Genomic DNA, 23,496 nt, shown 5'->3' on the forward strand with positions numbered 1-23,496 from the left:
TCTTTATGTCCTGTGTCGTCTGAGAGTCAGATTTTTAACATTTAACTGCTTTATTTGGTTCTTCTCCTGGCCTAAATTATCATAACCTAAGTTAAAAGAAAAGACTACAGCCTTAAAATGTGTTTTTGGAAAATATTCATTACTATCATTATGCTAGCTACAAAAAACGTCTCACACCCTGCTAGCAACTTTTTTTGTTACTCTAAAACAGTTATTGCTGAATGGCAGCCATAATAAGCCTTACTGCTTTATAATTATCTGCATTTTAAAAAAAGAAAGATGTCTTTTGTAGTTTTTTTTTGAGGGAATCTAGAATTTATCTCCTATCTGTTGTACTAGTCTATACCAGTAAACCTGAGGTTATATCAGAGCCCTTTCCAATACGAGTTCCTGTAATGAACACATACTATAACAATTTTATGCACAACATAATGTGGTCCTCATAAAAGGTCATCAAAGTTGCTTTATGATCGTTATGGCATATGTACAGTAAACAAAGTTAGTTTCTTACGATCAACACATTCAAAGTAAAACCAGATCTAGAGAACCTTGACTTCCTATCATGCTAACATCTCTCCTCCTTTGAAAACTATAAAACAATATTCCAATCATAAACTCAAACAGAATATATCGCACATACAACAAGTGTTTGTTATATTATTCCAAACCTTAGATAAAAAATCAACAAAACAAGTCAATTTTCCTTCATTTTACTCAAAGTATGCTGCAGCCTTGAACAAGTGAACAAGTCTTCAGAGAGATTAATTCTCCTCTGTGATCCTGTTCTCATTACAGGAAGCAGGGGACTCAAACACACGTAATAACAGGGCCGACCGCTGTTCCTTTGTAACATGTGGCTACCTAAATGATCCTAAATAAGATAGATGACAAGGATAAAGAAAATCATAATCGGCATTTTGCACAATGGAACATAATAGTCTGAGGAGAACAAGGGGACAACATACAGAGCTGGTGTTTGCATCGCCCGGAGCAGCACACCTCGTTGAGAGCAATTAAAATGAGAGGATTCAATTTTGTCAAACACCAGGAACCTGAGATAAATCTGGTATCTCATTTTCCAGCGGAGGACACTCCCCCCTTGTCAGTGCTATCATGTTTGTTATGGTATTTTTTAAGGAAACAGCTGGCGACTGACAGAGTTGGTAAAACAGGCCCCTTCCATGAGTGACTCTAATCCCAATAATTTCAGTGTGACACCCAGGGGTGAGAAAGGGGGAGATGGGGGGATGAAAGATGGTCTCAGAATGTGGTGGTGGAGGAAAATTTAGACAGAGCAGTAAGGAGGGAGGCTGGTGGGGGGGGGGGGTAAGACAGTGTGTCTCTGCATGGTCTCCATGTGGGAGAAATCCACTTACTTGAACTGATAAAGATTTAATTAACACAAGACTCTGCAATTACTCCATAATTAAAGTCATTTGTCCCCTTGTTTGGATGAGTAGGCAAGACGCCACATGTGCCTCCATATGAGGAAAAGGGGGCATCAGAGGCTATAAGAGGTTCACCCTTACTGTTTAAATTTGATGCTTGATTTTCCAAACCTGTTTTCCCCTCATATGTTCCAATGAACATATTTGTATCAGCTTCTCTTTAGCCTGTTTCTATTTGCCTTTTACTTGACATCTCATTGTTATTCATTGGGAAAGTAATAAGCAGAGTAGGCTGAGTGCAAAGTGTCATCAAGAGCCACGTGAAATAGTAAATAGGCCTGATATAATCATAATCCTCTTCAAACTGCACGGCATATGGTGAGAATTGTGTAATGCTACTCCCACAATGTTAACCGAAAGCTAAAGCAGAAAAAGAAGTCAAGATGTTGTTTGATAAAATTCTTTAATTTAAAGAGAGCATCTTGTGTGAGGCGTCTGACATTAGGACAAAGAAGGGTGTTTCCTGAACTGTTTAGATTGACTAAACGCTCACTAAACAGAGAGAACATTTTGCCATGAGTTGAAAAATATGGCTGCCAACCTTACACTATCAGGAAACAACTGTCTCCTGTATTCAAATCCTAGAGTCGTGTGTGCTGTTTCTTAATTTCCATGAGCGGTAGAGCACTAACTCTTATTTACGGATGACAATCAGCCTACAGTATAATTTGCCCCAGTTGCATGCTGGGTAATTGTGGTAGCTATTAGAACCCTCTGCTTGCCAGCAAACATGTCTGGTTGATAGCATGCTGAACAGCCTGCAGCCACCTGTGGAATCTTATATTTCAGGTTAGTGGGAAGCAGGGGCAGATCCAGAGGGGTGAACCAAGATTGTCGTCCCAAGGTGCAACCCCAAAACTCTAAAGATTGTTAGAGGTTGGACTTATGTTAAACTTAACCACTAAGGTTATTTAAACAACCACTATTAGTTTTCTTTGCACTTTTGTTTTGACTTAAGTTGTGACTTTGGACACACGTATCCTCAAAGAATTGATCTTGCCAGATTTGAAAGTTACCAGTGAGTTATATTTATCTTTAAAGTTAGTTATAAAAATGAATGGAGGGGTGTTTAGTACGAGTACCTCACACACAGGCTATTGTCCTTGTTGCAGATTTCACTGGTTCAACTCCAGGCCATGATTCTTTGCAGCAGTCTATACTCCCCACATGTCCTGTCTGTCTTCAGCTGTCTAATAAATCTAATAAAGAGAGAAACAACATACCCCTCAAACAAATAATAACTAATAATATGTCTATTTATTTTAATCTTTAAATGGGAATATAGCATCTTCAAAATGTTATGTTAGTTGTCAGCATTGATACGATTAGAAAAAGAAAGGGTAATAAATATTATTCATTAGTGTTTCAGTGCACACACACTTTATGCAACCCATATGCATAAGTTATTCCTGCAGTTGCTCCACCCTACTTAAAAGACTGGATCCGTCCCTGCTATTAAGGTTTATTCAATGCAAACAGAATTTTAACTTATATAAGAAAGCAGACAGTATGGATAGCCATACCATACTCAATATAGCTAATGCTGTGTAAGTTATTCCTAAGTATAATATTATTGCATCATATGCTGTGCAATTAGCGCACACTTTGAATGTGGTGAAACATTTATTACTCCTTAAAAGGGTTCTCAACTTCATTTAACATGAGATTACTCTTCTGGTGCCATCAAGGGAGCAGGGTCTACTGATAGGAAATGAAATAATCAGTGCTTGATTGGAGATATTTCTACTTTTTAGGAGCAAAAAGTTGGGATGGATGTCTTCTGATTTGATATAAATTCATTTTAATCTGTCACCTGTGTTTATTCTCAACTTTATAGTGTGGAGCAATAATAAATGCAGGAGATTGCCTAAAAGATCAAAAGTTTATTCACTGTATTCATTGGCAAACTATTTCTCCCAACACTGCACTGAAGCTCTACGCGAATAGTCTGGATTTCTATGACTCCGCTCCACCATCTCCCCAATCTGCTCTCATAAAATGAGAAAGTTGTGGCGTTTTAGAGAAGAGGATCATGGATAAGTTTCCTTTTCATTGCTTTGCTCCTGCAGAATTGGCCTTCAGTTGGTCAGCCACTCTGTGAGGCAATAAAAGGTGCATTAGCTCTCCATAAAGGAACTTTTTAGTGCCACTATAATGCAACTGAAAATGAGGATCCTGTGAAATGAAGTCATGTGGCTGTGAGAAGGGGAAAAGTTAATGAGGTTCCCAAAAGGTTATGCTAGAAGTACCAAGGTTTGTGTCAATCTTATCCAGAGTCCTACGTCAATATAACACATGAACCTCACTTTTTCATCCAGGAAGCCGGTTCAAGAAAAAAATATTGTATCATTCCACTTCTATTTGCATAACCCTGGCCTGCTTAAGGCAGGGGAGCCACCGAGTGATCTCAAAATTAGCATGCTGTCACCTTCAGTGTCTCTTCTGTCATTCAGAAAAACAGGCAAGTGTGCAGACATATGAACCCATCGCACATCTACAGCAAAATGTTAATTAGGAAGCGAGGCATCCCACGGCTCCGTTCCCTCTCCGAACGCCTAACTGACATGTTATGTATTTAAATCCCTTTCATGTGCCCTTATTATAGAAGAGAGGAAGTCACATGCGAGTGATGGAAAATGTCATCATCATCTGCATCGTGCAATATTTTTTTGCAAAGACATAAAAATAAAAGCTAAAAAACTGCTCACAACTGTGCTTATTTGTCAGCCATGTTTGATGCCAGGATTTAAATGTGAAATAAATCTGAGAAATGAATAATTAATTTGTAGAAATGTAAACGTAAACACGTATATATGTTAGGATTAATCAGTAGATGTCCAACCTTAAAAATGTAGCAAACATACATTTCCTCTGGTAATGTAATTGCACATATAGAGGATTTTAAAGCATGCTGATTTACTTAATTTAATTTCTCTTGATTGAATGTATGTGTGATGTATTTATCCTGGGCCTTTTTCATAATAAACATCAAACTTCCATTTCTTTGCTGTGTATTTTGGCTACTGGATGCTGCAGGCTCAGTAGTCTGGGCTCACTGCCAAGACCTCTATTGTTGAGGAAACAGTGTCCTCTTGTGGCCATAAAGGGAAGCTACAGCCAGCAGTAAACACCATGGATGGAATGTGGCCCATGCAGTCATTTTGTATGGGAAACATTAAGATGTGGCTGATAAGACATAACATGAAATGCATATAAAATGCAACTTCAAGAACACAGTGTCTGTTATCTTCAGAAAGAGTGTGTTTGATAGAGCTATCACAACAAAGAGCAAGTTTGGCGAGCAGGGAGACAGGAATGATGAAACACACATGTAACTTAACATAACTGCTGTGTTGTGTGTACACAGCTGATACATGTGGAGTTCAAAGGGAGAAGATTCACAAATAGAACGACTCAACATGGCTGTCATATTTTTTGAGAGAGGTGAAAATCAGAGAGACAAGCAAGTCAGTTTTTAAAAAATATTTTATTCTTTGCAAAGGAGGCATTGGGAGCATCAGTGCGTTCTATGGCTTGTGTACAGAGTTCCTGTAGGAGACAAAAATCATAGAACAAGCCCTTGGGTGAACCGAGGGCCCCACCCATGTTTACCGAGGAGGAATGTTTGAGGCGGCTACTCGGCAGCTGTTACAGAACACGGTCTCAAGCAAACCAGCACAGTGTCGGAGCTCAGAGTGTTGGAGAGGAATGCTACTGTACATTATGTGGCTTAGTACTCAACCCTGCTTGGCAGTTACATCAAATCTGAAGCAAACAAGCCATTCAGAAAAATGCTCTGTGATAAGATTGAAGCTGCTGATGCCTTGAAGATAGCTCGGTATGTTTCTCATAGGAAGGAACAGAAACAGAGAAATGCTCCAGCTGTCAAGAAGGCTTCAGTCAAGGTGAACTCTCACTGTAACTACACTTGTGATTTGTATTCATTTTAATGCAATCCTGAAGAAAATTTGAATGCTAGAATAGGAACAATACCCTCAATATTTCATAATTTCATAATCAAATATATTTCATAAGATAGTGGCAGACTAATGCCTTCAACTACACTCTACATATGGGCACAGTCTGCTGAGCGAACATCACAGAAGAATGCACAGATTCGTCCCAGATTCTTTAGTTTCAATTCATCCGCTGCTTTGTTTTGGACAACTTGACTCATCCACACACAATAGAACTTGCTAATTTTGGCATAGTGTGCGATAATATCATTATTTCCATGCATCTGGTTGCAAATCGCCTCGCCTGTAATCCAGAGCTGTCGCCGTTCCACCGTAGCAGCAGTTTGGGTTTAGAAGTGTTTACAGAAACACTTTGGAGCCGACAGAGTGGACGTTCCATCGCTCGTGTGGAGAGGAAAAACAGCTCCTCCTTATATTTGGTATAATCTCTGGATGCTGCTGAGACTGTGCCCAGGTTCGACGGCGGAGAAATCATTGGATCAGACCCAGCGTGGGATAAAGCTAACAACAGTGCAGATTGAAAACAGTACATGTGTGCGGGGCAGGAACACGCACGCAGGTGTGGCTGACTCAGATGGTAGCACAGTTTCCAAAAATACTCCATACCTTTAACAGCACAGCCGTTCAGAAAGCAAGTTGTGTAAAATGAAGCACCGCCAGGAGAGCAGATGTGTATCGATACATTCATTGTCAAACCCAGCAAGGTCGCTTTTCTCCTGTGTTCTCTCCGGTAGCGTTTCTTTTCGGTGGTGGGTGAGATCATAAAACAGGAATTGGGGTGAAATGATGCAGGGCGATTTGAACAAAGCCCACAGAGTCCAACCCACACACACAATCATACATTAATGCTCACACTCTCTCACACATCACTTATGCAGGAGAAAAATATATTAACATTTGCATTATAAAACAGTAATAAGGGCCTCTGTGTAGTAAAATACGTCTTCAGTCAGATAAAAACGTGAAGAAGAATCTGTGTGGGTTGCATTTTCCTTGTGTCTTCTGGATGTAAAACTATCTCTCCCTTTACCTTTCGACAAAATATTTAAGAAAAATATTCCCACATTTGAATGGGATTTGAGGCACTGGATTATATCTCTGTACACAAAAAGTCTTAGGATCCTCCTCAAAGTTTGTTCAACCAACAGAAAAAAAATCCAAAGAGCTGCATGGAGCAGGTGATGTCAGGGTTTCAAGGAGGGGAACACTTTATCCCAGAGTTCCAGAGTTCCTCCGGTGCTTTCTCCCAGCCAACAGTCCAGCTGTCTGGCTCTGTAAAGACTCAGACCCCACCAGGAATTGAACTAAAAACCCCTTAACTCCAAACAGACCCAACAAAATCTTCTCAGTGTTTTTTGGTTCAGTCTCATTCAGGAGTAAAATCAATTAATTCCTTCAACAATCTTGACTCTGTGGCCCTATGATGCAATCCCAGCAGCCATTGTAGTTAAAAAAAACATCCGATCGCTGCAGCCTTGTTCAAAGCAGTAGGCTGGCAGCACGGCTAAAACAGTGTTTCATTCAAGAGGAGCCAGGCATCTGTGGTCCTGTGTGCCTCAAATCTCTGTATCCCACAGAGGCCTCAAAGCAGCCACAAGAGGCCTCGAACAACCGGTAATGGTTCCCTGTCATAAAGAATCCACAGAATGCGAGCAGAACTTTCTCCAGTCCACAGCCGGCAGACATGAACTAAACAAAGCATAAAATAATCCGAACAGTTTCACAGCACGTTGGCATTCATGTCTCATCCTCTCCGCTAGAGCTGGACTCTTCTGCTCAGTCCACCGGGCCCTGGAAGATCAGCTTGGAGCAGCCCTGAGTCAGACTGAGCTGGCTGGCACAGAAGGGGCAGGCGGCGTGGAAGGCGTGGGTGCCGTGGGGCAGAGGGATCTCAGCCCAGTACTTGACCGATTTCTCCGAACACACGTGTCCACATGGCACGAAGGCGTGCGTGGGGGCCCCAGTGTCCACGTAGAAGGCCGGTTCGCAGCCCAGCCACAGAGGCACGTAGGGCCCGACTACGCGGCACATCGGACACTCTCGCTGGGCGCTCTGCTCGTGCTCGGTGCGGTGCCCCCAGTTGTGGTAGCCGTGAACGTGACCACAGGCAAGGTAGACCCAAGGCTGCTTGTCCTCCAGGGAGGAGAGGGCGCGGCTGCGTTGCATGCTGGGGAAGGCAAGCGTGTTAAGACCTACGGGACACTGTGGCCGTGCTGCATTGATCTCCTGTCTGAGAGCCTCCAGATGCTTTTGGGTAGGAGTGTGGAAGAGGCCTTCGGCAGTGCGCCACAGCAAAGTTGCTCCACACAGATCCACCAGGGAGCCGTCCATCAGTGTGTTACTCTCATTCTCCACCTGCAGATGAAGCAGATGCACATTTAGCCATCACCACTTACATTTTGAAGTGGAGAACATCTGATTGTGTGACACTTTTGCTGTTTGAATGAAGCTACTGACCAGTTTGCCCGGAGTCTGCGCTGAGCGTGTCTCTCTGAGCGTGTACACGTCCCCACACACAGAGATCTCTCTCCAGACACCAGGCTTTGACTCCTCTGTGAAGCCACCCTTAGGATGCATTACCAGCACACCATTGGTGGTTAGCCCGTCCATGTGACCATCAGGATTCTTCCATTTTGCGGCTTTTTCCTGTCGGCCAACAAGAACAGGCATGATGATGCAAACTGACTTTCAAACACAACACGAGTGAAGAAACTGCATTTGTCCTTCTGGATCAAACTCACAGATTTATAGGCACAAACTGGATATCCTGTCTGTGACAGCAATAAAAACACTGTTTATACACCACGCTGCTTTAAATAGTAATTACCCCGAGGAAGATGTTTTTGGAAGAATCAAAACCAGCTGCGAAGATCCGAGCAGTGAAGGGTGGGTTACGCTCACAGACAACCCTGCAGGCAAAACGGGAGATGGTGCTCTGTGTGATGGGAGTCTCCTCTCCATCATGGCCTCCCGCTATTGTGTCAGTCACCACAAAGTCTATGGGACTCTCAGTGGAACGCCCAATCTGCACAACAACACAGTAATTAATCAGTGGCATTATTATACAGTGTTTTGTGATGCATTGACACCACTCTGGCACTCTGCGGTTCCCTGCAGACATTTCAACTTCCGCCTGCTCTGATTCCCCAGGCGGTTCACCAACCAACCAGTTTGTTACTGTCTTGTTTGTGCGTATGAAAGGTTCAAAAGTATAATATATAATTTTTGTCCAATGAAACATACATCAGAGAAATACTGAGACACATCAAAACTAAAATGTGACTTATTTTCAAACAGTCCACAGAGCTCATCCTGACAATGTCCAAACATTTCTCAAGCTGAACAAACAAAAGATAAAAATAAGCATTTCCCTTTTTCATTTCCTCTTTTTTTTCATCCCTTAAAGTCACAAACACACACATAATATAGGGTTAAATCTGTGTCTGCAGTTCTGCTGTTCCTGAGGTCTCTAACTTATCGCCTTACATTCAGATTAAGGCACAAACAGAACAGTTCTCAGTCACATGAAGTCCCCGGTTCAGTGTAGGAAGTCATGTCTTAAGGAAAACGTAACAACTGCTTGTTACATTGTTTTGATGCTTTCGTTGTTACACAAAGCAAGAAACTATTTATTTTTTGCATCATGAACAACAAGTAAGTTGTATCCTTATGAGGTCCAGCTGTTTTTGAAGGGTTGAATATAGGGGAGTAACGATTTATCTACAACATCGATGTGTGGATTTATATTCCTATGATTGGACCACATCGATCTATGCTCGGCAAGCTGGCCTTCCTGACGGCATATATCGATCTAACATCGTTTTAAAAGGTAATAAATTGATTTTATCCACACTAGGAAATAAAGCATTGGATTTAAGCATGGCACAACTTCATATGGATGTGGGTTTTTTTGCATTTTTAATGATAAAGACGTAAAAAGTTACTCAATTCAGGCTGCCTGTCTGTGACGTAAAACATAGCATGGCGGATGGCAGAGGAGAAGCCGGCGAGCGAGAAATGATCAATCCACCATTACAACAAAGAAGTCGCTCGCTGTTTGTAGGATATGTAAAGGTCAAGTAAAGTACAGCGACAACATGCCAAATCTATCCAACCACCTTCTAAGGCGCCATGGGATTTTACACAACGCCGGCCGTCCAGGCGCCTCTTGCAGCAGCAGCGCAAGGTAACATCAGCTCTGCAGAAGCCTCAGGCCTTGTTTGTTTATATCCATAATTAATGTATACCTGATTCCCTTACAAGAAACAACAGGAATCTAGGACTGTCCAGTATCATGTCCCACTGGTTGAATTTTTGGCTAAGAAGTTACAGAATCGATTTCAAGTCACTGAATCGTTACGGATCATATCGTTCTCAATGAACCAACATCGTCCTCTAATCATATCGGCAACCACGAATCATGATACGAATGGAATCGTTGTTAAAAAGAATGGTTAGCCCCCTAGTTGAATATGAAGTGAAATGTTTGGTACCTGAAACATGTCTGTGTCTTTGTCATGGCAGTACTCCACCACCACCGTCTGGTTCCTGGACAGTGTGTAGGAGATGCTGTGTTGGCCTTTACAGTTCACAGCCTGAAACATGTCAAACAAGAACAAGTCAATACAAACATTATGACAGCATATCAAACAAATGTACATATTCTAGCTGCTGAAGGATATGACAGCATTAGAAAAGTTTGATCTACATGCTGAATGTAATTCTTGCATTGCTGCAGAGATAAAAATACAGGTTTCATTCATCTTCAGGGCTTATTATACCCGCCTTCTCGACATTGATGTACGACTGTTAATGTATTTTCTCCCTAAAAAGATCTCAGGCCGGAGTTTGTGGTAGAGGAGCAGCGTGTGAAGTCACACTCCCATGACAGTGACCATAAATTGCCCACTGGCCTCAGTTAACACGAGCTCGCCCACCAGCTGAACAGCCTGGGCCGGTGCAGTGGTGGACTGTGTCGGTCAGAAAAGGGCTCCCATCAACACTTTACCACATGCCACTATCATCCGGCTCTAATCTGACGAATTCCATTTCCCAAACATGCTCCCCTCCCTCCTCCTCCTCCTCCTCCTCTCCTTTTGTCACGTGCGAGAGGGGGAGAGAAAGTGGGTCAGCATTGCTGCCACACTCTGCTGTAACCTCAGAGACAGACGGGGACAAATGTCATCATCACATGCAGTCTTGTCTCGACTGTGCCGCTACAAACAAATGGTGCTCCACCTGTTCCAGAGAACTTTGTATACAGGACTCTCAAAACATAGACATAGGCCCAGAATGTCACACACCCCTCCCCTCAGCTGAAGGGGCGAAATTAAAAATAAACCCACAGGCTGACTGACCTCCCTAACGAAGGTCAATGCAAACAATCCCACATGAACAATGATTGAGATCAGGCAGGGACACGGGAAAGCAGGGGCATGATTTGAATAGAAGGCAAGCAGTGGCATCATGGGAGCTCCACGTTATCTGTCATGAACACCAGAGTGTGCACAGACACGTGAGCTTCCCCTCTCAGTGCCTGAGCCACAGAGCAGTCTCAGTTCATCTGTACGACACTGCTACACTGTGAGGGAGCTGGAGCTGGCTGGAGGGGGGGGCAGTAGGAAAGAAAATATTAGAAAAAGAAGAGAAACATGGCTGGGTTCAAGCTACAGTCTACTAAAAAAGAGGCTCTCCTCAAAATAGAGTCAGGGTCATTACACTGCTTGTTTTGAAGGAATGGCTATTTTTGACCTTGTGTACCACTGGGACGTGCAGGGTCAGGCAACAGAAGCAGCTTCCCCCTCAGTTTACCCTCTTAATCTCAGGCCTGGTAACAGGATGGTAGAGGGGAAATGAGAGGAAAGGGGAAGAGGACAACATAAGTTCCCATCTCTGAAACCGTCTCTGTCTGCAGCACGAATGGACCTGAGTGAACTGTCCCAGAAACGACCTGGAGGGAGAATCAGCTGAGACATTTAGCCGTGTTTCACAGTCCAAAATAACACTCCAGTGGAACCTTGACTGAAGCACAATCTCAGCAGAGAAACGGCCTGTTTTGCACAAGAACCTCTCCACAGAAATCAGGAGTCAAGTTCCAAAGAGGGAGAGTAACCTGAACCAGAGGGCCTTTCTGAGAAATCCAGCTAAACTCAACAAAAGTCTGAAATATTGGCCTCAAAGAGGTGCAGAGGTAAGCAGGTCCTCCAGCTTGTTTAGCAGTTTTGCTTGGGAACCAACGGCAGGAATGCAGCAAGGCAGACGTGTTATACTCGACGGGGCAGTTTCTGTGAGGCACTCCTGTGCAAAGAAAAGCTATGAGGCCCGGGCCAAGAGCTGCAGTTATTGTACTGGAAACGTCAACATTTTTGGCCTGCCAAAAACAATGTAAAGGAGTTGACTGCACGTTCCATGAAGCTACTGAAATCTCTGAAACACCAATCTGCTGTTCTCAGAAAGATTTTCCTCTCACTACTTTAAATCTGCCGAGTTCAATCATGAGATGAAATCAAAAGTGTGGAAGAATATTGGAAAATGACTAGGGATGCACGATGTTGGCTTTAAAATGAACTATCGGACACCGATATACTTAAAGGCCCTGTGAGGAGTTTTCAACTGGCTGAGAAACAGACTGAAAATGATACTGATGCCTCTTTATAACCTTCAAGAGCAAACAAGTCCATCAACAGCAACACTGGCTACTTCTCTGTTGTAATTTTTAATGCCTGAAACCGCCCTGGGGGGGTAGGGGTCAGACCAGATGATGGACATCTCACTTCAGAAACAGCCTTTATTTGACTGTTTTCATGGAAAATAATCACATTGCCTGATAAAGTTGACTGTTGAACACAACAGGATGAGGCTTTAGTTGAAAACATTACTTTTGCATGTATAGGACAAGAGATAAGAGGTATCACTTTGTCCACAAGGGGGGCGCCAGAATCGATACAAAACCAAAGTTCCTCACAGCAGCTTTAACCGATAAAATAATGGGCTGCTGCACACATGTTGGGCTCATGTTTTAACCCTCATGTTATGTTCCGGGTCAGCTTGACCCATTTCAAAATTCAAAAATCAAAAATCAAATCTTAAAAGTATTTTTTTGGTATGAAACTTATTCTGCTTGGCTTAATAAGCGTAATCAACATAAAATAAAATGGATAATTTCACATATTTGCAACCCTCCCCCCCTGCATGTTTATATTACACAGATACTGTTTGTGGGTCAATTTGACCTGGTAGTCAAAGTGGAGGCTAAAAGGGGTCAGAATTGTTTCTTTGTCAGCAGGGGAGGGGCAAAACATATCGAGATTCTCTGCAAGGGAGTCCTACTTACATTTCACTTTTTGAAGTTTCAACATGAATTTTCATGAAAACGAGTTATCCTCATTGAGCCATGATTTGTGAGAATTAAAAGAACTTCATTGCACTAAATATTGATTTAAATGGTTAGTAATGGAGTAAATAATGAGATTAAAAAATTGTTTATTTGGATTTTTTGGGGTTTTCACACTTTTGGATAACTAAATTTAGCCCGGGTCAAATTGACTCAGGAACATTATTGCTGTTCCTGAGAAACAAACATAACAGGAGGGTTAAGTTGAATTTGAATTTAAGCAGCAGTCTGTAAGGTACATGTAGCTGACTAATTTAGGCAAATGTACTGTCAAAGAGTAAACCATTTGATTTAATTTGGGTTTAATTGCTGTACAGTTGCACTTTCACATCATCCCAGTTTTAAGTAGGATGTATATTTCTGTATGAGTTTTGTTTGAAAGCAACTGTCATAAATAAATATGCAGTTTTCAGTATTAAGTATTTTTCTTATTTTGCACAAGAAATGAATATTACATAACAAATGTGATTTGTTGAGTGTCACCATAATACTGTATGCTAATTCCAAAACAGAAGATAATTGATGATCTCTGCAATTAGGTGTGCGGAAAAAATATCAGTATCGGTAATCGGCTAAATGAGATGTAAAATATCGGCATTTCGGATATCGGCAAAAAATCCAATATCGTGCATTCCTAAAAATGACTCATCTATCTCTGTTCAAGTCAAGCACGTTTCATATGTAGTACCTTGCTGGCCTGGGGTGTGTTGAGGATGTGCACAGTGCTTGGCTTAACACCGTTGGCTTTGGTCCTCCTGTACAGCGCAAATCTGCTTTTCCTTCTACCTCGATCTCCGTTCGGCAGAGAGCCATTGTACCTGTCACAGGGGGAGAACAGAAAAACATTTGTTATGAAAAGGTAAACTGGTTCTGTTGCTACATAAAGATGTGATAAGATGAGCAGGTTTTGTTTCAATCATCTGACAAGCATAGATAGGGAGTTAGAAATATTTGTGTCTGTTGGAGGGGAGTTTTGCCACGCATTACATCACAGGCAATCGAATGCGCACTATTAACAATGTAAGCATTACCTTGGATAATGTCTCTTATTACATAATGCACTCTGGTACTTGTGATTTCAGGGAGCCAACTCTCTGTAAACTGCAGCTGTTCTTTTGCTTAGTGTTCTCAGCAGGAGCAGGTTTAAGATGCACGTCAGGTTTGCTGTCACTTTAGGGATGCACAGTCGGGGTGGAGAGACGCCTCACGTGACTCAAACACGTTCTTCTCTCTCGGCTGATTATTTTGAACATTGATACAAAAAGTTCTCAGATTAAATAATTTAAAGACTCAGCAGACGCAGAGGAGCATCTACAGAACAAGAAGTCTCAGCTCCTTGTGAATGAAGAAGCCCCTTCCGGTAGACCAGTCCTCTCCCCACCCACCAGCTGGTTCCTACAGCTGGGACACCCCATGCTCTACCTTCATCCAACACACGGACCTTCTGTCACCCACTCACATGAAACCACGGTGTGCTGAGCAGACACTCTGAACAACAGAAATATCTCTATCAAAAGCCTCAGGTTTGCATAACACTGCGGATCACGAACAACCACAAACCACTGCACCACCTGACCAGTCTCCTGTTTTTAGTTCAAAATAAATCCAACAGTGGCAACAAGAACCTCATTCTGCTCCTCCCTACCTCCCTACCTCCCACCCGAGACCCTCCACCTGTCCCATGTCTACACACGGCAGGCCAGGCATGGAAACACATGGTCCCAGTCAGCACAGTGCACAAGGCTGGCCTGTAGGACAAGCCACCCACAGAGAGCTCGAGAAGGTCTGGATACAACTGTGGACAAAACTACAAGTGATGAACTGACAGCAGGAGCAAAACGACAAATAATCCCTGATACATGTTCGTATGAGGGGACTGATGGGGTTACATTTCACACTGTTTCAAGGTTGGGATTTTAATTCTAATACTGATTACTGACACATAGAGGTTTCTTTAAAGTTTCTTTTAAACTCTGGCAACCAAATAACTCAAATATATCAAAATAAACAATGTTAAATTTGCTGTTTTTGATTTTATAAATTAGAGCCGATGACCCAAAGACATTCCAGGTAATCTCTTATTTATCTAATTGATCTTATTTATCTTTGTACTTATTTATTTATTCTTTTTATGTGTGTACATGCAGACATGTGTGTATGTGTATATATTTGTGTGTATATGCATATATGTATCTTGTTTGTTTTGTTTATTTATTTTATTTTGTCTTCTCACTATTGATTTTGATTTTTTTCTTTTACTAAGTAGGGCACATTGGGAAAGAGGAGCTTGGGGGGGGGGGGGTTTCATTGTTCCAAAAATGAGACATTGATGTTTATGTTGGTCTTTGTATAATTGTTAAACAAACAATAAAAAGACCTTGACTAAAAAGGAAAAAAAAGGCTGTTTTTGTAGATTTATCATCAGAATTTAAAAAAAATCATCAACCCTGTGCGGTCTCCACCTTTAGGTAGATCCTTCCTGGAGTGTAATGCTTATGATTGCCCTCATCTTAACTCACGTTTCTGCAAGCTAATTTAACATGTTCTAATTTTATGTGTCCCAGAAAGTCCCCACCTGAATAAAAACTAGGCCTATAGACGCTTTAGCTTCCTATTTCACAATAGAAAGAACAGGATGACATGATGACGCGTGGTGTTTTACCATGATGCATTAAAGCAGAGGAGAGTGAACCTTGCTCTTTAAAACATGCCACACATGCTGTGTATTATCTGTGATCACATAGAGGAACAATATTCTGTCATGTTAGGAAACACTAACGTCACATTAGCTCGGACAAGCTCCATAAAGCTGTGCTCTAACTAATTGTGATCACTTTCCCTTTTGACCTGTGGCAGACAGACAGACGGTGGATTATACCTTCCAATACTTACAAGCAGGGATTATTAGAGTGCAGCATATCACCTATCCTCCAGGGCTGCACTAAGCATCCAACAGCACCTCCTACCTCTCCTGCTAACATGAAAGGCTAGTGTTTTCAGAGGGAGAGGAAGATATGCTGAGATGTTATTACCGTTATTAGCGTGGCACAGAGACAAGGTGGCCTTACAGGGTCACAGAGGATGGCACAGAGGTTAGATGATGCTGCAGAGTGGAACTACACTGTACTACTCACTGCATGTGAGGGGGCTATCAGTCAGCTGACTCAGACTCAGGCTGCCATGGCTCCGAGGATCCATCTGAGTAATATAACCTTGCACAAGGCTGACACCGAACCAGCGCCGCCTTTACTCTGACCTTATCGAGGAGTTACAGATGAGGCAAGGACAACTCTTCAGAGAGATAGCATTTTCTCCTTCCTGAAAGCGATTCTCAAACATGTAGATGTGAGTGAATGCGCTGACATTTGTTTGGCTTAGATAACACTTCTTGCAGCTAACAAACTGTTCAGTGTATTTTATCATCGAACATACCGGAAGCTGGTTTTAAGAGGGATGACGGGCTGTGGTATCAGACTGGTGCATTGACTTATATATTGTAGAAGTATTACGGATGTAGCCTCAACTCATAATACAGCATGTATCCACAATATGTTTTAATGCAGGGGTGTAGGTACACTCTATTTCAGGGGTTTCCTAAACGTTTCAGCCAGCAACCCCCAAAATAAAGGTGCCACAGACTTGCGTCCCCCACTGTCCCTCAAAGTGGTTTAATGTGGCTTCATTTAGTGGTCTGAAGAAAATTAGCCTACCTATATATGGCTGTATTTCCTGTGCCTGTCTGAATTAACCTACTGCTGCTGATGATTTTGATAATCAACTGTTCACTAACCCTAAACTTAGTCATCTAGCAAAAAGAAAGGCAGAAAACTCATTACATTTTCTATTCAAGGTTTTAGCTACTAATTTTGTCAATATTTTTTACTATGATGGGTAAAATTGGCAAATTTGAGCAACTTTAAAAAAAAAAAAAAACCTTATGGAAGACATCTCATTTGTGTCTCGCGACCCCCCAGGGGGTCCCAACCATAGACTGTATAAATAATGGACGTAGTATCCGTGACGTCACCCATCTGTTCCTGAGCGCTGTTTTGAAGCCAATCGTCGAGGCAGCCATATTGGTAACGCTGAACCCAACCAGTCAACATGTGAGGTAAAGAGGCGGGGTTTGTGCCTCCTAGCCAACAGCTATGTGTTCCCGCCTGTCAATGTCAGTCATGGGCAAATTAGCTACGTAGAGCCAAGCCGTTTTTTTAACCAGGCTGTTAACATGCTTATTAATGCTGCAAAGTTTGTCTTATTTGAATTGGTGTGTATGTGGTTTCCAGTGTTTCTGCAGCCAGCCTCAAGCGGATCCGCGATGAATTGCATCGCATGGGCTTCACATTTTGAGACCGGAGGTTGCCACCTGGTCCCAACCCACATTCTGGAAACCCCTGCTCTATTTTACTTTATTTCCTGTTTTGATCACAGACAGGCTTTTATTTTGAAAAACACCAACTTCTGCTTTTTCACTGATTGTAAAGTTACAAGGGGTAAATCAAAACAGCCACGTTAGCATGTTTGAGACACGCCCTCCGCTGTTTCAAAAGGATTTCATCATTCTTTTTTTTTATCTCACTGATTGTAATCAGTCCTTATATGTAAACATTTCCAGCTGCGTCAGACTCAGACACATATCGCTCCATAAGAGACAGTATCAGTCAGCTGACTCAGATTCAAGCCGCCATGGTTCTGAGTATCCAGCTGACTAATAGAAGATTGCACAAGCCACTGCACCAGCCCCACCTACACCTCCACTATGACCTCATTGTGGAGTGGAGGAAAACAAAAGTATAACTCTTCATCGTCTACGATAAAAGGGATTCTTTTCCAAACGGCCTCCTAAGAATCAGTGTCAGTTCGTACCAAAGATGTTCCTTAAGTTGATTTGTACACTTCCTTGACAGAGTGGTTCTTTGGCGAAAATGTTCAAAGTTCAATCAATAGGCCTAGTCTCTGCGCCACAATGGACAGAGGAAGCTGAGGAAAGGAAAGGCAAAGCCTGGGTCCTGATCAATCCATCCTTTCATTTCCAGGATCCCAACGCAGCAGCCACCCCTCCCTCCCTCCCTCCCTCCCTCGCTGACCAGCACCGAGCCAACACACCCAGGCAGCGAGCAGGGATGGGGGGCAGCCATGCAAGTAATAAGAGCCACCACGGTCATGACAACAAACCACTGAGGGAACTGCTGCTCAAACAAGCTTTGTTCCGTGCTGTCAGCTATCTTGTCTACCATCAGTTTTATCAATGGGATGTGATGTCATGGTAGTGATTATACACCCGTCACATCTGATTCAAATATGTGTCTTTATGTCAGGAGAGAGAACAAAAGTGTCAGCTTCAAACACGCCACATGTTCAGCCCCGGGTAATAAGCAGTCAGCACTTTTGTTCCTTGTAATAAGCAGTATGGCTGTGAGTGGATGGGTGGATGGGTGGAGGGCAAGGGACAAAACCACACTCCATATATGCAATTCCCATCGCACAAACACCTCGAAATGTTCATTTCAAGCTTAGATTACTTCCATATGAGCTTCAGCGCTGGCCAAACGTCAAGAACTGATGACACAGCGAGGGTTTTCAACATAGGTGGAAGCTGTTGCCTTTTATAAACACAAACATGGTTGTTTAGAATAATAAGTGGCTACAGTTTCATCTGTAAAAACACAGCAGTGCTACAGGTTTTACTCACCGGCAGGATAAGACATGTACAGTAATGCCACCTAAACTGCCTTGACTGTTTCTTCCATCAACAGATTAGCAGCTATTGTTTGACATTTTGCAATACTCCTTACATGACTTCATGCCAAAAGTATTAAAGTCCTGTTTGAAAAGATGTGATCATGTTTCTACCTTAAAGAAACCAAAGCACTCACATGTTTCAAGCTGTCTAAGTACAGAAGATTAATAAAGATATCAAAGAGTGTTTTCACCAGGATCAGTCTATTGATCTAACATAAGCAGGGTGTGGCTGTGGCTCGCTCTAAGTTTGAAGGTTGATGGTTCAATCCAAGGTCATTCATGCCCACATGCTGAAGCGTGATTGGGCGAGACACTGAACCCCAAAACTGCCCGCAGAGTGTAAATGGGGGAATTTAATACTGAAGGGCGCTTTACTTGTTGTGATTGAAGGTTTTCTCTGTCCACTGAGTGTGGTGTGATTTCTAACAGTTGGTTGTTTGATAAAAGAGAGAAATATAAAACATCTTCCTCACTGTCTTGACTTTGTAAGAGGCCTTTTTCAACAGCCTTGGGGCGGCCGTGGCTCAGTGGGTAGAGCTGGTCGTCTATCAATCGGAAGGTTGGCGGTTCGATCCCAGCTTACATGTTGAAGTGTCCTTGAGCATGACACTGAACCCTAAATTGCTCCCACTGTTGTTCAACGGTGTGTAAGTGAGATTAGCTAATACTGATGGTTGGATGGTGCTGATGGTACTGATGCAGCCTCTAACATCAGGGAGTGAATGTGGTGTGAATGGGTGAATGTGACGAGTAATGTAAAAGCGCTTTGGGTGGTCAGAAAGACTAGAAAAGCGCTATACAAGTCCATTTAACATTTACCATCACCTGTCGATGATTTGTCAAGATAACAATTAGCAGAATCATCTAAGGCTGGGTGATAAAACAATAGTTATCGCAATATTATTTTTCTCAATATAAATATAACAAATGTAAAACTTGATATATTTAAACCTGTAGTTACACAAATCACTGGATAGGGAGTGTGTCTTAAACGCTAGTTCCCACCCAACATTAATCAGAAGAAGAAGTCGGCATGGAACAGCCAATCATGTCGTAGGGTAAGAGGTAAAGATGTTTGGAGCGAAATGTAAACACAGCTGAAAAGAGCGACAGAGACACTGAAGAAAATGCAAAACCTACCAGTTCAAAGCAGAGTGAAAACATGCTCAACAACAAAGGCCACTAAACTTCATTAGTTAAGATATTTTGGCTATTTACTCGACCATTAAATCCCAGATACAAGCTAACAAACCGTCTGGTTTCTTCAACTTTCACTAAGGAGAAAAAAATCTGCCTTTAGAGTGATATTAAAGGTGACATATCACGCTTTTTTCATCAATATATATTGGTCTAAGAGGTCCCCAAAACATGTCTTTAAAGTTTATGCTCAAAAAAACACTTTGAAATCAGATTTTGGCATGCCTGAAAACCCCTCTTCTTCAGTCCTCCTCAGAACACTCTGTTTTCTCTCTGACCACGCCCCCTCAGGAAGTGGATGTGCCTCGACTCTCCAGCACGTTGATCTAATGTTTACATGTTGACTGAATATACACGGCTGCTCAGAGATCACGTTACTTCCCCCCTCTGAATCTGATCCAGAATCTGATCCTGATGGAGAGGCGCCTGTAGCAGGACCTTTCTGAAGGATTAGTCACAGATTTAGTGTTTCTTGTTGTTTTATTTATCAGTATGTAGACGCATGTCTTGGTACACAGCTACGAACATGTAGCTATGTGGCTATGCTAACTAGCGCTAGCACTTATCCATGATAAATACAAATCATCCACTAGATCTTCAAATCTGCAGACGTGGGGAGTAAAACCGACCTTTGTGTTTATTAAGACAGCCTACAACTAGCATGCCTCCCTCCTAAGCTCCTTGTTAGCACACATTTGTGCAGGTAATGAAAAACGGAGGAGGGATTCAGTATTATTTTATACAGTCTATGGGCTGAACAAGCTCCGAGCTCTGACTCCGTGACAGACCGGATATTGTTGTTACGTAACAAAAACACGGAAGTCTGAAACGGCTCGTTTCACACACATTTACAGAAAGGTGGAGAAATCAGAACAGGGGCAGAATGGATTTTTTTCATTCTCGGGGGGTTTGTAGACATGCCAGGGAAACATATTTCAGGTAAAGAACCATTAAAAAGTCCATGTTGCATGATATGTCACCTTTAAAGAACGATTTGATATTTATCGCAAAAATGATCGATAATCGACTGATATGAAAAATGTTATTGTAATAACATCTTTTTCAATATCGCCCAGCTCTGGACTCATTCATAATGACAACAGGCATTCGTTGTACCGTGGACACTCTTTGTTTGGCACCAAAAGTTATTAAATGTGGAGTTATCAAGGATAAAGCATCAAAATCCACAAAGAGACATTCTTTGCATGATAAATGCTGGTTTGGCTGAGTAGTGAAAGAGCGTGCGCCCCATGTATGGAGGTTACAGTCCTTTTTACAGCAGTCACTGGTCATCTGCTCATCTACCCCCACTCTAATCTCCCAACCACATCTCTCTTCCCATGTTGAAAGATGTACCTTTAGCCTTTACACATATAAACAAAAATTACTTAAAGAGGGAAAAAATATCATCCACAAGTGTTTTTCTGCCTTCACAAAGAAGATTTATTCTTCTAAAAAGCCAAAACGTTCAGTGAGTTTTAGGACTTCTTTAAAGGCTGCTGTAGTCCTTCAGATCAATGTTTCTCTTGTGACGATGTAAAAGTGTTCACAAAAGATCTTTCTATGCAGTCAAGGCTGCGACAGCCTTCCTTTTTATATCACTGTACATATGCAATAAATAATTAGATTATTATGAGTAATATTGTGGATGGTTTAGCTGGACTATATCAGCAGTATATTAGATATTAATTTAGCATGTGATGAAGTAACTTTAAATTCCAGGCACTAGATTCCTCTAGAATGCTTATTATCATGAACTACCTTTAAATGGAGATGTAAACCAACCTGATCCACGTCCCACACTGTAAAACAATATTCTCCTAAGACCTGGTCCATGTCAGGGTCCCCAACCTACACTATATCAGCAGTTTTGTGATATTAATATTGCATGTGATGAAGTAACTTTAAAATCCAGGCCCTAGATTCCTCTAGAATGCTTGTTATCACAAACTACCTTTATATGGAGATGTAAACCAACCTGATCCACGTCCCACACTGTAAAACAATATTCTCCTAAGACCTGGTCCATGTCAGGGTCCCAAACCTACACATACAAACAGCAGAATTGCGTGCAAGGATGAGCAAGCTGTGTGCAACAACAGTTTTTGCATCTAGAAAACAAAAACAACCCACGGCCCTGAGGTGCTGTGAGCGTGACGACAGAGGTGAAGTTGTGTAGCTTGAGATAGTCATGAAAATAGGAAGAATCCTGAGGGCTGGGGGAGGGGACCATCACCACTTCCGAATTCCTGAAACCCCATGAATCCAACCTTAAGGTAGGAAGGAGAGCTTTGGTCGGAGTTGCTGAGTGTGGGAATTATTTCACCCGAGTTCCTCAAGTTGTGCAGAATGTTATTTATTCAGTGGACATCAGCTTGTCAAACCAGACAGTGATTTATACCCTGGTTGTGAAAGAAAACAACACAACAACCACCTAAATAAAGATCAAATGTACACATTTCTGACTGCGCACGTGTCTGATTAGTGGAGTAACGTGAGTGAGTGAATCTCAACTGAGCCTGATCTTAGTTATTCGAAGATATCTAACCTTGTATGAAGTCATCTTTGTGACTAAAAGAGAACTAAATTATCCACATCTTATCTATTTTTAACATGACGTTCAGTTACGTCGCCAACTCAGCTACGTGGGAGCCCTCCTGTGAAACTTCCTGAAGACAAATACTCGCTTCCAGTTCACGCAGAGGAGGCTGTTAAGTAATAATGTCGCATGTTATATTATATCAGAAAGGCTTAACTTACCCAAGTACCACCAGTTCCCCGTATTTGACTGGGTCTTTGGACGGGGCGCAGTACTCCTCCTGGCTTGTCGAAAACATGAGGCTTCTCTAGCTTCACTGTGTAGCTTTACAGTAACAACAACGGCTCAAAAATCACCAGAAACTGCCCTCAAAAGACACAAAGAAGCTCTCATTTCACAGCTAATGTCTAGCGGTATGTATATCCGTGACTACACAGTTTCAGTTACCTGTAAATAAACTGCTCTGAAACTTCTTTACCGTGACATGGCAAATCGTAACTTACTTGGCGGTTGAATCCGCTCTGAAGCAGATACAAAAACAGCGAGCAGCAGGGCCGGACTGTACCATTCCCCTGTTCTTTACTTTGTGTAGGGGTGTGTCGTTATAAAATAGGCTGTGCTTAAACAAAAGTATCCGCCTCAGTGTTGTCGTATATGGTTTTAAAATATACAAATTGTTAAATTAGAATTATGTAGCATTTACGGTATTGTTAAATGCACAGCATCATTGTAATTTAAGTGAAACTCCCCACTCCCCCCCCTCTTACATGGTCCATTGATCCCGCCCTGTGTTATGTAAACAAAGAGTACAATCTGGGAATTCTTAAAGGGATCTTACTTTTCCTGATATGTTTGCAAAGTTTCCAGTGTCCCATACCTTACGAGGATGAGGGTTATACACACATTTTGTCTCAACATCTTGAAAATAGTGGTATCATTATGGTCATATATTTTCAACAAAGATGTACAGTTGAGGTCAAAATTATTATGTTAATATAATTATTATAATGTTAAACAGTAACGGAGGCCACATACTGCACCATGCATCCATATCATCCCTGCATTGTCTGTCACACTCCATCATCTCATCCCGAACTCTCTCTCTTGACTGCTGCTGGCATTATAATGCATAATATACTGTATTATAATTATGTTTGCCATATTATCTTATGTTATATTACATTATTATTCTAACTACAA

The 23,496-nt window shown here is 41.9% G+C and overlaps 1 protein-coding gene across 1 annotated transcript; it reads right to left on the reverse strand.

The window, feature by feature from the left end:
* Positions 1-4,916: 4,916 nt before the first annotated feature.
* On the reverse strand, positions 4,917-22,847 carry peli2 (pellino E3 ubiquitin protein ligase family member 2). Its single transcript, XM_034674851.1, has 6 exons — positions 22,518-22,847; positions 13,507-13,636; positions 9,919-10,020; positions 8,253-8,450; positions 7,883-8,071; positions 4,917-7,780 (listed from the first exon to the last, which is right to left on the reverse strand). Exons 1-6 carry the CDS (start codon positions 22,592-22,594, stop codon positions 7,202-7,204), a joined length of 1,275 nt encoding a protein of 424 aa, XP_034530742.1. The 5' UTR covers positions 22,595-22,847; the 3' UTR covers positions 4,917-7,201.
* Positions 22,848-23,496: the final 649 nt, after the last annotated feature.

The sequence above is a fragment of the Notolabrus celidotus genome, chromosome 22, assembly GCF_009762535.1.
Source record: "Notolabrus celidotus isolate fNotCel1 chromosome 22, fNotCel1.pri, whole genome shotgun sequence".
NCBI classification, from domain to species: domain Eukaryota; kingdom Metazoa; phylum Chordata; class Actinopteri; order Labriformes; family Labridae; genus Notolabrus; species Notolabrus celidotus.

Excerpts from the sequence above, each read along its gene's own strand:
- peli2 (XM_034674851.1), bottom strand. The coding sequence starts at position 22,594 with ATGTTTTCGACAAGCCAGGAGGAGTACTGCGCCCCGTCCAAAGACCCA. Across the intron at positions 8,451-9,918 it reads AAGACACAGACATGTTTCAG|ATTGGGCGTTCCACTGAGAG; the intron begins GTACCAAACATT and ends GTTGTTGTGCAG. Across the intron at positions 7,781-7,882 it reads CGCAGACTCCGGGCAAACTG|GTGGAGAATGAGAGTAACAC; the intron begins GTCAGTAGCTTC and ends CTTCATCTGCAG.